The sequence below is a fragment of the Talpa occidentalis genome, unplaced genomic scaffold (genome assembly GCF_014898055.3).
Source record: "Talpa occidentalis isolate TD23 unplaced genomic scaffold, MPIMG_talOcc4v2.1 talOcc4.2, whole genome shotgun sequence".
Lineage (NCBI taxonomy): Eukaryota > Metazoa > Chordata > Mammalia > Eulipotyphla > Talpidae > Talpa > Talpa occidentalis.
Window position 1 is genome coordinate 96,519,079 of NW_023602073.1, and position 15,252 is coordinate 96,534,330.

Here is a 15,252-nt window from a genome sequence, read left to right on the forward strand (position 1 = left end):
AAGTACAATGGTTTTTATTCAGAAATATGATAACAGATCAAAATACTTTATAAACCACACATCTGCCTTGTTATTCCTTATAGACTGGGGACAATGAAAAAGTGGCAAACTTACTGGATTCAAGCAGGCTCCATATAGCTTTACAATGTTAGGATGGTTCACACGGGATAACTGCCGAAGCTGTAACAAATTAAGGTCTCTTTTAAAATGCGTTAACTTTTAAGGAAATGATTTCACATCATTATTAAAATCTCTGGTTGTACAAATCATTAATTTGATCATTCAACAATAACTATTTACTATGTAGCAGGCACTGTGGTCATAAGTATCTCCCCAGAACAGCCCAGAATCCCTGCCCCAAAGTTTTTGTAGTTTAGTTGTGGGATAGATGTGTAAACAAATAATTAAAACAATAAGCAAAGTGCTATTACAGGAGTTATGAACAAGGCATGATAAGACAAATAAGAAGAAATTAACTTTGCCAAAAATGTTAGGACACCATTCTAGAGATGGCACTGAGCTGAGCTTTCTAAGCTAGAAGGAAACCATGTCACTGCAGTCATCAGCATCTTTATAGTTACAGTTGAACAGTCTATCTACACTAAGCCAGGCCCTAGTGGGCACTTTAAGATACTGTATAACTCTCACAACTCTGCAAGGTTAAGTATTATCATTTCTACTTTCAAGATGTGGGACCTTTAAGATAAGGTTCAGAGAAAGAGAAATGAGCTGCTAAGTACACTATTGCTAGAAAGTAGTACAGTCAGGATCTGAACTTTGCTCTATCTGACTAAAAATATGCATTCTTTCTACATATTTCTGCTGCACCATCTCTCATCTCTGAATTAATTTCTTCCTATCCACTCTCACTGCCACTACATAATTCTAATCTAATCTAGTGTGGCAATTACTGTGGTCTCCTAGCTGGTCTCTCTACAACTAGTTTTAATCTTTCCTGATCCAGTGATTCATAGTGAGGCCAGTAAAGGTTTTGGCTGCACTCATTTCCTTTGTGCTACACCTAAAACTTGTTATTATATGCTATTAGAAAGCCTATCTCTCTATAGTTAATATTGTTAATATTTGTGGCCCTAACAGAGAAATTAATATCACTATTTATTACATATAGTCTATATTTCATCTTGTTAAGTATATGTATAACCTTAATTTTCTCCCTCCAAACTACTATTATCTTTTTAACTCTTGATTCCTGGTAGTTGACACAATACTTTTACTTCGTTTTATGAAATTGCCAATACAACAGATCAATAATGTCATATAAAATATAAACAAAAATCATGAATAAAAAAATAAGGTTAAGGTTAGACTTCTGGGACATCAAACCATTCATGAGTAATTCTAAACTCATTCAAGTAATTACAAAAATCTACTTCATCATATCACAACTCAATTTTCATTTCTCCATGTCATGCATTTTAAAATATGAAATACATTCTGAAATTAAGATTAAGTAAAAACATAGATGTAAATTCAGAAGACATATACAAAAAAAGCATTAAGTCTAGAAAATTAGAAATAAATCTGAAAATACAATTTCATTAAATTCTCCACAATCTGTAAGAGAACAGAGTTCAAAATTTCCATGCTAAATGAGAAAAACCAAATCTGAAGTTATTTTCCTTTGAAATCATCTCGTTTAAATTTCTAAAAATATTCAGTTAAATATGAAAGCTTAAAACTTCCCTTCTTAATTTTAGATAATGGGAGATAATACTACTTCTTTTCTATTTTAAAATTTAAATTCTATGCCTTGAAATAGATCTGAATTACTATGAATGAAACAGTATTTTAATTCACAGATGAATTCATTTTACCCTAATTTTTAATCAGAATTAAAAGTATGAATGAAAAAATGTTCTAGAGCATTACCTTTGTTTCAACCAAATCGCTGATGCTCAACTATAGAGAAGTGACAATTTAAAAAAAAAAATTTTTTTTTTTAAATTTTTGCATAGAAGAACTAAGGTGTGGGCCAGAGGTACGGGGGGAGAGAGGGGTAACAGGATGCACCAGAGACAGAGAGGGGAGCAGAACAGGTGTATTGACTGAAATACACTGCTAAGGGAAGCAGTGGGCAGGACAGGAGATGTCTGCTACGGCCATATGTGGGTTAGCTTCAGGGCCCGAGATCAAGCTCAGGCAGTAGCAGTGATAGCACTAAGACTTAACCCTAGGATCCCAAGGAGGCCTGAGAAATGACAATTTTAAGAAATGTTTTTTTCCCATAATATTAAATTCAGAATATCTTAGATGAAGAACTACACAACATAAATGACATATGAACTTACCTCTACAATGAAAGCTTTCCTCTCAGATTCACTTTCTATTTGTTTAATAGCAACATCTTTTGCTCTCCATTTAGCTTTGCAAACAACTCCAAAGGCCCCTCTTCCAACTACCTGAATTAAAACAAAAACAAAAACACAAAAATCAGGAACAAGTAGATCCAGACCAACATGTAACAAGGAAGTCAATCAAAGTCTTTTATTAAAATTTTAGAAATCATCACTATCCGGAGTTGCCACTGAGCAAGTTTAGAGTTTTCATTAAAATTGAGAGATAATGAAATATACTTTTCTCTATTTTTGAATGTTTCTATCTAGATATCGCTTCTTTTTCAAGTAAATTCAAAGACAACAAAATGAGTCTTGGAGGCAGAAAAAAGATTGAAACAAGCAAGATGAACGAGAAGACAAAAAATGGTTTGGAAAAACAAAAATAAAAAGCAGGAACATCTAATAAATGCTGTAAGCTATCCTGTTTGTGAAAGTGAGTACAAGCTGTTGGATAAGAGGTACTGGTAGACTTGCTTGGTGCAGGGTTGCCACAAAACTTCAATTTGTAAAAAACACAGTATCAGTTAAGTGCAATAAAAATGAGGTATGTCTGTAATTTACTAAGGGTAGGGAGGGGAGGGGAAAGGGTAAAAATAAAGATGACAGACTGGTCATTGTGAAGGATAGACTAAACATGCTATTACCTATACAATGGAATATTACTCATCAGGAGAAAGAAACAAACTACTGACACATGCTGTAACATGGGTAACCCCCCACACTATCTAAGTGAAAAAAGCCAGACACAGATATCACATTATGTTTGATTCTGTTTATATTAAATACCCAGAAAAAACAAACCTATAGAGATAGAAAAATAAGTAACTGGTAACCTGGAACTGAGAGTAGAAACTGGAATTAACTGTAAATGGGTAGGAGGGAGCCTACCAAAATGGTGTTTAGAAATTGGTTTTTAGTGATAGATGTACAACTAGGTAAATTTTTTTTAAAAGATTTATTTTTTATTTATTTATACATACAAGAGCTGGTGTGTAGGCGAGAGGTGGGGTGGGGGTGGTGAGTGGATTCACCAGAAACAGAGTGGGGAGCAGAATAGGTGGATCTACTGAAATACAATGCTGAGGGGAGCAGCGGGTGAGACAGGAGAGATCTGCTGCGCCATGTGGGTTAGCTCCTGGCTGGGGATTGAAATTGTGCTGCAGTGGCTGCAGATAGCTGAGACTTAACCCCTGTGCCACCAGGGAGGCTCCTAGGTAAATTTTTAAAGACCACTGTATACTTCAGATGGGCGAATTTTAGGATATGTAAAATATATCTCATTAAAATTATGTTTAAAAAGTTATAAAGACTGGTCACATGTTATTATTGAAGCTAAGTGATAGGTACCTCCTGGTTTTATTGCATTCTCAGGCTTTTTCTCTACTTTGTAAATGCTTGAAATTTATCATAAAAACAAAACAAAAACAAAGAATAGCTTTTGATGCTTGTTAAAATACAATCACTAGAGGGCATCCCCTGGTGGCGCAGCGGTTGAGCGCTGGGCTGCGAGGCTGCCCGCGGCATCAGCAGCGCTGGTTCCATCCCCGGCCACCGTTGAGGGTCCCACATGGCACAACAGACCTCTCCTGTCTCGCCTGCTGCTCCCCTCAGCAGTATATTAAAAAAAAAAAAAAAAATACAATCACTAGATTTTATCATTGAAAAGGACCTTATAGTCATCTACTCCAATCTTTCAACTTCCAATGGCTGTAAGCACTTTGCGTCAATGTTTTTCCCTGCAGGAAAAAAAACTCTACCATCTATACAGTTTTATTATGTATATTATGTTTGCTATGTAGTAGGCACTGAGCTAAATGCTTTACATATCTTACTTATACAACCTAGGAGACAGGTATAATACCATCCTCACCTAGTTTTAAAGTAAACTGACTTGCTCAAGGCTAGTCGTGGGGGGCAGTTTGATGTCAGGCAGTATACCACCACAATGTTAGGGATTCTCTTTTGTATAAATATAAAGCCTTTCATGTATCAGACAGTTGCAGTTACATCTTCCCTTGGAGGAGAAGTCTCCATTTTAACAAACTTTACATAAACAAATTCCTGGGTGCACAACTCTTTTATATTAAATTGGTTATAGCTAGCCAGGGTGCTCAAATAATTTATCATCTTATCAAGACTCTCCAGAATGAGGAGAGTCTTGGTCATACATAAACTGGGAGGGATGACCACTTAGAAGTAGACACAGCTCAAATTCTACTTCGCACATTATGCAAAGCAGTATTAACATTTCTTAAGTGGCTCGAGGTATTAAGCCACCCAAATGGTTAGCATTAGTAGAATGCTTACCATGTGCCAGGCATTAGTGTGTGTTTTTCATGCATTAACAGATTTAATCTTCCTCCATTTCACACGTAAGTAAACCAAATCACAAGGTTGCAACTTGCCCAAGATCACATAATAGGTATTCAGAGAAGCCAGGATTTAAGGGCTAGAGTATGTAATGACCAACACACTGTATATTCAGAGTCTGTATGTTACTGGCTCAGAGGAGGCTGAGTTGCTTCCAGGCAGAAACAGGTGAACATCTCTGGTAGTTGGTCTTTCTTTTAGTGACTTTTCCTCTTATCCTTCCTAGTTATGGGTGCCCAGGGTTGTCCTACTGTTTAAATTATAACTCTCCTCCACCACTCTCATAAAAAGAGAAAGGAACCAACATCACATTTGCATTTATCATCCAGTTGTTTCATCATGAACGAGGTACGGGCTAACTCCAGCACCAGCAGAATGGAAAGAGTGCACGGAGGCTCTGGAACTCAAAGGACTTGAGTGAATATAGAGTCTGTCTAACTATGTAGCTATTATAACTAGGCAAATTACTGTCTTTGACCAGGCAAATGCTTACATTTTTTTCATTGAATAGCTATAAGGGTTCATAAGTCAAAATCAGGCATTTCTTTCTTTCTTTATTTTTTTAAAATTTCATTTTTTCTTTTTTTAAAAAATATTTATTTATTTATTTATTTTTTATACAAGCACTGGGTACAGTCAGAAGCACGGGAGGGTGAGAGAATTCACCAGAGCCAGAGAGGGGAGCAGAGCAGGCAGAAGGACTGAAGTACATTGCTGAGGGGAGCAGCGGGCAGGAGAGGAGCAGTGGGCGGCAGGAGAGATCTGTGAGCCATGTGGGACCCTCCTCCGGTGGTGGCCGGGGAGCAGTCGAAGATTGAACCAGCGCTGCAGAGGCTGCGGGCAGCTTCCTAACCCAGCGCTCCACCTCTGCGCCACCAGGGAGGCCCTAGGCATTTCTTTAAACATTACAAAAGCACAGCATGTGCCTGGAGTTTGGATTGAATCTGATAAGAAGTACTTACTACTCACTTCTCTTACAATAAACCATGATGAATAGCAAACAGGTCCTAAAACAAATTTCAACTTTATGGTAATTTTTGGCTAAGAAGGTATGGATGGAGACCAGCCAACCTATTAGTATTACTATGAAATAATGATTATAAGCTAATCTAGTATATTCTTCAAATACATCAAAGCAACTGCTTCACTTTCCTACTGTGAGGAAAAACCATGCAGGGATGCCAACCACTACGTATATTTGTGGATCATGCACTGTCTCAAAAACTGTGCTAGGTGTGCTTGACTAACTGTGATACGCAAGTGCCACCTAGTGATGAGATGGTGCTGACTCAGGGTTTTTGACTTAGTCATAGGAACAAATAGTGGGCAAATAAGGATGCAATAAACTTTCCCTTTTGCTTGAGAAAGCAATTTTTGGGAACATTCTGAAATACAAAATAGGCATATTTATGTAAGATGAGAACCCATGATGTGAAGAAACTTCTGCTTACGTTAGGATTACAAATATTTTGTATGTATGGTAAGACAACAGATCTAAAGTGCTAATAAAGTCCAAAATACTCAAGGTTATACACATAAACTAAAATACACGCTAGAAACAATTGCTATGCCTTTGAAAGAGTGAGGTTACAAGCACAGATACTAATTTTTTTTTTTCTTTAAAAAATAACTTACCATTTTTTCCAATGGCATAAATGCAGAGATAATACAAATGAAAAGAAAAAGAAAAATATGAAGAACTGACTCTTGCCTTTATGGGATGAAAGAGAGGTAGAGAAGAAATTCAAGATAAAACAACAGTACTTGAACAATTTTTAAAAAGCGTTTTCACTGAAGAGTCAAATATGAGAGTCTAGAATGGAAAAGAATCACCCCCTGCTTCCAGAATATGTGTAAGGATTAGAGGGCAGAAAGAACTCATATTTCCCACTTCTCGCTGGGATCCTCAGAAGGAGGGAGTGTTATAGAATATGCTTTCCCAACATGGGAAGCTGTAATGAGTAAAAATAATGGTAAGGAAGACAGAGAGGGAGGCTCTACTCAAGTTCCCTCAGTCATAAAAGAATATAAAAATGATATAGAAAAACTCTTCTCAAGAGAAAAGCAAGGAAACAAAATTAAAGAGTCTTCTGACCGCAGGAAGGAGGATGTTGTAGGACAGAATACTCTAACCTATATCAGAGGCTGGGCTGGTACATAGCTCATATACAGGAAGCTAAATGCATAGCTCAGCTGAGTTTCAGAGGATCAATGAAAGTCAAAGAGGAAGGCCTAGTCAGCAGGCCTATACCTTGCTTAGTCAACAGGGAGATGTGGGTAATGACTCCTGCTTTCAAGGAGTGAAAATGAGGCTTATGCCAAGAGAATGATGAGACTTCTTATGTTTTTGTCTTAAACCAGTATTTCTTGAAAGTCTACTATATTCAGGTACTATTTGGGATGCCAGAAATGTAAGCAAGATAAAGGGCTTGGTTATGTATTTTCTAGAGAAGCGGCAGGGAAGGAGAAAGGACAACCAATATACATAAAGTAAGAAAAAATATCAGATCAAAAAAACTGCCATGTAGAAAATGAAAAACAGGATATGATAAGAGTGGTAGAAACGTCAGAGGGACAGTATGGGAAGGCCATCTCAGAAGACTAACCTGATATCTGAATGACATGGGGAACCAATCAAAGAAACAATTAATGTATGGGCTCGAAGGGAAAAAAATCCTCCATTTCCCTAATCAACAACATCTGAACCCCACCTATAAGCTAGGTGCTATCGTAGGCAATCAAGACAGAGTTAAACATACCAAGCCCAAATCCCTTGCTCTTGCTGATTATTTTCTTGTGGAGGGAGACAAAGAGGAAACAAGATACAGAAGAAAAGCGACTAGATTTTAAAAATGCTAAGTGTGCGAAGAAGAGGAGCATAATTATGCATGTATATATATGAGCATACACTCCAATTTTAAACAGGGTAGGTAGTCCTGCAAGGCTTCACTGAGAAAGATGACATTTTGGTGATGACCTAGAGAAATACTTAGAACTCTTGGTGTGGGCAGTACACAGTGACAGAACAGAAGAGTGATGCAAGATAAGGCTGGAGAGACAGAGACTGGATCCTGAATGGCTTTCTGCACCATAAGTAGTTTGAGTTTTAGTTTAAGTACAACAAGAAGCAATTGGAAGAATTTGAAGATGAAGGATGTGATATGATTTACATAAAAAAAAAATCATTCCAGGGCCTTCCCTGGTGGCGTAGGCGGTTGAGCGCAGCGCTGTGAAGCTGTCCGCAGCCTTTGCAGCGCCGGTTTGATCCCGGCCGGCGAGGGTCCCACATGGCGCAGCAGCCCTCTCCTGTCTCGCCCGCTGCTCCTCTCAGCAGTGTATTTCGTCAGTCTGCCTGTTCTGTTCCCAGCTCTGTCTCTGGTGAATCCTCTCACCCTCCCGCGTCTCTGGTCTGTACCGTGGATCTTTTATAAATAAATAAATAAATCTTAAAAAAAAAAATCATTCTAGGGCCTCCCTGGTGGTGCAAAGGGTTAAGATGCAACCTATGAAGCTATCCACAGCCACTGCAGCACGAGTTTGATGTCCGGCCAGGGAACTACCCACGTGGTGCAGCAGACCTCTCCTGTCTCACCTGCTGTTCCCCTCAGCAGTGTGTTTCCTCAGTCTGCCTGTTCTGTTCCCACTCTGTCTCTGGTGAATCCTCTCACCCCCCACACTCTGAACTGTACCCCAGTTCTTGTATGCATAAATAATCTTTAAAAACAAAACAAAGCAAAATCACTCTAGCTTTTATATGAAAACAAAAGCTAGGGAAGATGGAGGACACAGATAGATCAGGAGGCTTTTACAGAGGCCCAGGTAGGAAAGAATAGCTGTGAGGACAGGTTGATGGTATTGCAGAAAAAGGCAGATCTGGGATGTTCTACAGAAGAGTTAAAAGAGCTTGCTGGTGGTCTGCATGCTGGCAAGATGGGTGGGGAGGAAAAGAGATAAACCAAGGGTAAAGTCTAGATTGGAAAACAGTTTAATAAAGGAGAAGAAAGAATGGAGCAAGCAGAGTTAAAAAAAAAAAAATCACAGGATTCTCTTTTAGTTACACTAAGTTCAAGATGCCTATTAGTTATTTGAGTGGAGGTACCAAGAATGTGGAGACGTGACCTAGGATGAGTCAGGCAGAAGATAAAAACTTGTAAGAGTCATTAGCATTTAGTTGGGATTTCCAGTCATCAGGTGGATAAGATCAGGAAGAAATAATATGTTGATACTGGGTTTCCATAAATTAATTTTGAAGCCTGTCAACATTTAGAACACAAACAGAAGGAACCAGCAAATCTGAGAAAGAACTGTCAATAAGGTAGCAGCTAAACCAGAAGAGTGTCACAAGAAGCCAAGAAAAGAGTTTCAACAGAAACTCATTTGTAAAAGCAGCAAAAGCTTCACATCAGTGGTTCTCAAACTGTGGTCTGTGGGTCAGAAACATCACCTTGAAATTTTTGAGAACTGTAAATTCTCAGGTTCTAACTCAGAATTTCTAAGTCTGACCATACGGTCCAGCAATGTTTTAATAAGCCTTCAAATGGTTTAGCTGAGGAAGTCAGAGACCATAAAGCCCAACCCTGCTATTAATACTAATGGAGGCTTTTCAGAGCTCTGAGACACCATCTTGGGCGGGAAGAAGGAAAAAAGAAAATTCTTGTGTGCAACCCAATGTTTCTCTTGGCACATGGTTGGTCAGTCGAAAGAAGTGACATCAATGGCAATGGAAACACACTGACAACTGAGGTAAACAACGAAAAACCTAATATTCAAATTACAAAGTGCTGAAAGGAAACCACTTTTTACTTACAACAAATTTCTAATTTAAGTTCACAAATCAAATATGCTTTCTGGATTGCATTTATGTCTGAATAGTTGAATTTTTTTGGAGGCATTATCAATCATTAACAATTGTTTTGAAAGACTGCTTCCCCTCAAGATCAGTTTTCACCAAGAGTGTAAAAATGGGCACACATTCAAATTATAAGTATCTCCCCCCTCACAAACATCTGTCCAAAATGGCAAACCTAGAAATAAATATTTCAGATATTTTTCTCAATCCCTGATTTGTAAAAATAGAAGAACAAAGGAATGCAGAGAGGACTTTGGTTTTAAAAGGGAAGTCAATTTGGAAATACTGCTTTCTAAATTTATGTATGTTTTCTAATTCAAAATGTTCTCAGATAAATGCTATTAAGATATGTAATTCCCCCCCCCCCCAATGGTTTAGTCCTCTTGTTTTGGGTCCACAATTTTAGTCTTACATAGTAAAGCAGATTTCAATTTTTTTTTAAGATTTATTTATTCATGCATACAAGAACTGGGGTATAGGCCTGAAGTATGTGGTGTGAGAGGATTCACCAGAGACAGAGTGGGGAGCAGAACAGGTGGATCTACTGAAATACACTGCTGAGGGGAGCAGTGGGCAAGAGAGAAGAGGTCTGCTGTGCCATGTGGGTTACCTCCGTGGTTAGGGATTGAACTCATGACAGAGTGGCTGGTGGTAGCCTGATAGTGTTGAGACTTTAAGCCCTGTACCACAAGGGAGGCCCTCAATTTAATTTCTTAATAAAAGAGGTAACAAAAGTATAAGAGAAATAATGTAAAGAATATCTCCATACAATTTAGCATTGAAACAAAACTCAAAACCAGAATTAGTTGTGTTTTACAGAAAGCAATTCCTTTATAAAGGAAATTTTTTCATCTGTCAGATGATTTCTTTACCCACTGGACCATTAAAAAAAAAAAAAAAAAAAGAACACTTTACCTAAACAGAAAAGGATGTATGCCCTTGTGCTCTTAATTTACTATAAAATAATTCTTGTCCCCAATTCATGTTATTTTTAGTTCAATGACTGTAGTCAGTTTTGTTTGGCCCTCCTCTGTGGACTATGTGAATGGACCTTGGCTATGCTGCCATTACTCTGGCTAGAATTTGGAACATGACAGAACAAGCATAGATCTTACATTTATTAGTTAGGACTTGGAGCCTCCAACTATTTCAGAACTTCTATATCTATTAATAAACTGTGGCAGAGTGGAACTGCCATCTGCTGACAAAACAGACTTGATAACATAAAAGCAAAGCTTTGATTATTCAAACTTTTGAAAGAAATTTTTCATAGTCTTAAATTCTGCGGGAAGAGATCTGATCCATTTAACAGTTCTTTCAAATAAATGCTTGTGTTACCTCTTAAGCTAGACATACACAAAACAGAAATTATCACTGCAGCTTCACTGTAATAACCATGCTAGATTTCTACTGACTACTAATTTCACAATGAAGAATTTATGAATAATTTTGGATATTCATAATTAAATACTGGCTAACAAATGTATGGGCTCAGCTTATTCAGACCTGTGTAAGTTAGGTTTTTCTCTGTATCAACTGCCCATATGTTTAGAATCTAAACCCACAAAATATGCATTACTACCATTCTATTTCTCCCTTGAAAACAAAACCTTTGTGTGCTTGTGTAATGATGATTAAATTCTGTAGTGACTGCCTGTGCCCTGTTCATATGCTATACTTGTGGTCAACACTGTGTCTCTCTTTTAAAAAGTACATGTCAAAGAGTGACTTTTTAGCAATTTAGTTAAGGTTCACCAGTAATTGGTACATAGCATCTGATCTTTTACAACAACTTTATCCCTGCTAAACAAAAATATTTGCTGGTACAATTAAGTCTAATGGAATCAAGATTTGGAAAGAGAATCAAAGTTGATTTCTAATGTAAATGCTGCCTTAGCCAAATCACATAACTCACTTAAACCTCTGGTTTTATCATACATAAATAAGAGAACCAAATTGGACACCAAATTCTCATAATTATGTTATGATGACTTCAGTTATGTGCTAAAAAAAAGTTATATAAAACCTTCTAGGTACTAGGTACTGGAGTTACAAGTGTGAATAAGGAACCTTACATTTTACTGGGAGATATACAATTTCAGTGACTGGCAAGTGCCATGAAAGATAACAGAAGTGACAAGATCAAAGCTGCTCAGGGAAAGCTTCTCTAAGGAAGTGACATTTGAGGTGGTACCTGAATGGGAGGAAGAAGCCAGAAACGTGAAGTTCTGGAGAAGAGCACTGCAGGTAGAGGAACAACTACAAAGATAATGCATTTTAGTGTCATTTCCAATCTATGATTCTTGCTTTATTCAATTTAGTTTAAAATAACCAAAGAAAGCATGAACCATCTAAACTTAAAGATGTGTACAAAGAGAAAAACCTAATCAGAAATTAAATGGCTTCAGGGGAAGAACAGCAAAACAACAAATGTCTCCTTAGTAACTTTCATTTTCCAAGCAAAAATGTAAAGACTTTTAGATAGTGGTGTATGAAAACTAAGATTGTAAGCATGAAATGATGTAAGTCTCTGAAAGCATTTGGTAGACAATGAAGTACAAGTTATTATTATATAACAATTTGTAGTCTACAAGCATAGCAGTTCTCCAGAGTAGACGTAAATGCTTATTTAAAAACCGCAATTCTTTTATACTGACTCACTGAAGTTTTATTCTTAAAAAAGAAAGAATGTAATCCATGAAAGTTAGACCAACTATCCACTTCTGAAAAAGGAATTTATCATAGAAACACATACACAGACACATCCACACATCCCCTTTTTCAAAATACTGGTCCTTCTTTTAGCCATGTGACCTTAAAGCAGGTCACTGCTCCAGTTTGAACTCAGTTTCCTTGTAATATGTGCCAGATATCATGTTGGATGTTTTGCATATAACGCCTAGTTGGATCTGTTATACAGATAAAATGAAAAATTATTATCCTTATTTTATAGTTACAGAAACCAAACCTGAAAGGTGGTAGGAAATTTGCTTCAAATTACAAAGTGGCGCAATTGAGACTGAACCTTCCTTTAACTCTACAGGTTTCATTCTTCACACTTATACTACTTGTAAAATGAAGTTCTCAGTTATCTCTAAGATTACTTTATGCAGTAAAATATATACAAATATATATAGGATTCAGTAACCCATTATACTTCCAAAACATGCAAAAAGAAAAGTTTGTTTGTTCAATGATAAATTATCTCACTGCTTTCTGCTTGCCACTACTTAAAAATAATTTTGGATTTTAAAGTAGCGATAACTCGGAGTCTAACATACAGAATTAAAGGTTCTTTATCACATATGTAATGCAAAATGCATAATAAATCAAAAGTATGACAAAGGTAAGATACTATTTTCAATCAGCTTTAACACTTTCTAAAATGTGTCGTTAAAGATACTACGCAATTTTATTTTTTTACATTTTATGGTACTTAGAGTCATCTCCTCTGTAAATCTTAAAAGACTCAATGCATTAAAGGCACTTTACTATCTTACTCTAAAATTATATTGTAGTTGTCATCAATATCATTAGCTTTTTTCGAATACGCTACTTGAGACATCTTTTCATTGTACACAAGCCTGGATTACAAATGGTGAAATTCATCTAAATTAGTCCGACTGAAGACATAACATTTATTCTAAGTGCTGCTCTGTGGAATCGGCCAAGCTGAGAATCAGTACTCAGGGAAACACTTTATTAGACATGATTATGTATCAATTTGTCAAGTATTTATTGATCGCCTACTATGTGCCAGGTACGGGGCTCCAACTTAATACAAACTTCGACCCTTATGAACACATCATCTTTGAGAAACGAAACTCCAAAACGGCCACGGTCTTCGATGAATTTACTACTCACAGCTTGAGAACTGGTGGACAACAGTTCCATCAATTCATCCTCCTACTTGAGGTGACCCAAATCCAGGCACCGGACTATTAAATCCAAACTCAAAAGTGCAGAAGCGAGGAAAACAGAGCTACCGCGTAGTACCTGAGAGCGACAAGTCCCTACTCCACCCAGTCCCGGTGGAACTGGGGGGACTCCCGGGTGGGCCCCGCGGATGAGGGGCCGGAGAGTCGACTTAAAAGTCGGGATCAGGCAGAGACCGGACAGCCCAGGGCCGGCACGACTTCGCTCACCTCTTCCACCTCGATCTCCTTGTAGTCGATCTCTTCGAAGTTGAGGACCTGGGTGGGGGCTTCGATCATCTCACCCGCGGAAGACGAAGAAGAGGAGGAGGCGGCGGAGGCTGTAGACATGATCCCTCGCGGAGCCCGGGGGGCTCGGGGATCCTGCCACCCGGACGCCCCGGGGGAGACCCGCGCCCACCAGCCTCCGGGCCGACCTTCAGCCTGGAGCCACGGCGACCCGCGACAGGAACAGGAGCAGCCGCCACGGCGGAGTCCCGGCCCCGGCTCTGCTGCGTTTTCCGCCGCCGGGCCCGGCCCACAACACTTCCGGTTCCGGCCTGAAATCGGAAACAGGAGGTGGGCCGTTAGCTCATGGGAGGGGTGGGGACAATTTTTGTGACTAAGACGGAAAGGACGGACAGATCGGGGTGGGGCGGGGGAAGGTGAGAGGCTAACTTGGACCTGTAGGACAAAGCAGGCCTGCAGGCCCCACGTACTATCGCGAGACCTGATTCGTGACGTAATGAAAATGCGCCAACGGAAGTGGCGCGCAGCTAGAGAAATAATCAGTGTGGTTGGTGGTTTAGGACCAGCGGGAAAGATGAAAAGTACGGTTTCTCCTCTGTTTGGTGAACTGTGTCGTGGCCGCGGTCCCTTCCGTTCACAGACCTGCAGATGGAAGGAGTAGTGTTGGAATGAGTTTTTGTGACGAAGCTTGTTTTTCAGTTTCAGCCCTAAACTATGCCGAACGATTTGTTTAAGAAGCCTTGGAAAATATGTTGCTCTCAGTGAGGCATTTCGGAGGAAGTAATTGCTACTGTTATTTGAGCCAGTCTCTGACGCTGTGAGAGAGTCTAAAGAAAATAATATGGAGCGAGTCAGCGCGTGTAACCGAATAGCACTTTGTAGTCTGAATACTCAGGAACAGAAGTTACTATTTTGATGTTACCTTACAGGTTAGGTAAGGTAGGTATTTATCATTTGGCATACTGTGGCGTGTTCTTATGTTAGTATATATCGAGTATGGAGTGTTGTGCTAGATACTTTACATTTTTAGTCGAGTGACTAGGTACAGTCTTGAAAGCTACTTTTTGTTGTCCTTTTCAGAACGTGAGAAAATAGAGATATTAAAGCAATTACAATCCTCAAGCTAGTACTGCTTAGTTCACGACAGCACTAAGGCGGATAGTATTGCCTATGCTGTGCTGTAAACACAACTTTTTAAATTTTATAACTGCTGCTACATTTTACTTAGTTTGACCTGAAGCCTGGCATAGAAAATTGGATTTAGAGATGAAGATTTTAAGACTGAAGAAGGAACTCTGCAAATGTCAAAATTCAAAAAAGATCGAGAAGAAACAGTTTAAAAGAGAAAGTCAGAGGAATGGTGTTCCACTTTTCACTGGAGTAGAGCTTTCCAATTAAGGAATATCCGATCAAGTAAATAACTGTGCAGAAATAGTTAAATCACATTTGTGATTGCATATAGGTCTTTGGATTTGGTAGTCAAGAAGTTATTATGAACTCCTGGATTCTGTCA

General features: G+C 38.5%; 1 protein-coding gene and 1 long non-coding RNA gene across 3 annotated transcripts in view; one reads left to right on the forward strand and one right to left on the reverse strand.

Annotated features, from left to right (window-relative positions):
- MAP3K7 (mitogen-activated protein kinase kinase kinase 7) overlaps positions 1-14,187 on the reverse strand; it is a 56,909-nt gene extending 42,722 nt beyond the window's left edge. For both annotated transcript variants that reach the window (XM_037520116.2, XM_037520115.2), the window contains exons 1-3: positions 13,722-14,187; positions 2,310-2,420; positions 115-180 (exon numbers count right to left, since the gene is read on the reverse strand). In XM_037520116.2, coding sequence (XP_037376013.1) covers positions 115-180; positions 2,310-2,420; positions 13,722-13,841 — 297 coding nt within the window. In that variant the 5' untranslated portion in view covers positions 13,842-14,187. The remainder of the gene's footprint in view (positions 1-114; positions 181-2,309; positions 2,421-13,721) is intronic.
- Positions 14,188-14,256: 69 nt separating this feature from the next.
- LOC119252701 (uncharacterized) overlaps positions 14,257-15,252 on the forward strand; it is a 245,229-nt gene continuing 244,233 nt past the window's right edge. Inside the window, exon 1 of the long non-coding RNA XR_005126892.2 lies at positions 14,257-14,678. This is a non-coding gene — a long non-coding RNA (uncharacterized LOC119252701). The remainder of the gene's footprint in view (positions 14,679-15,252) is intronic.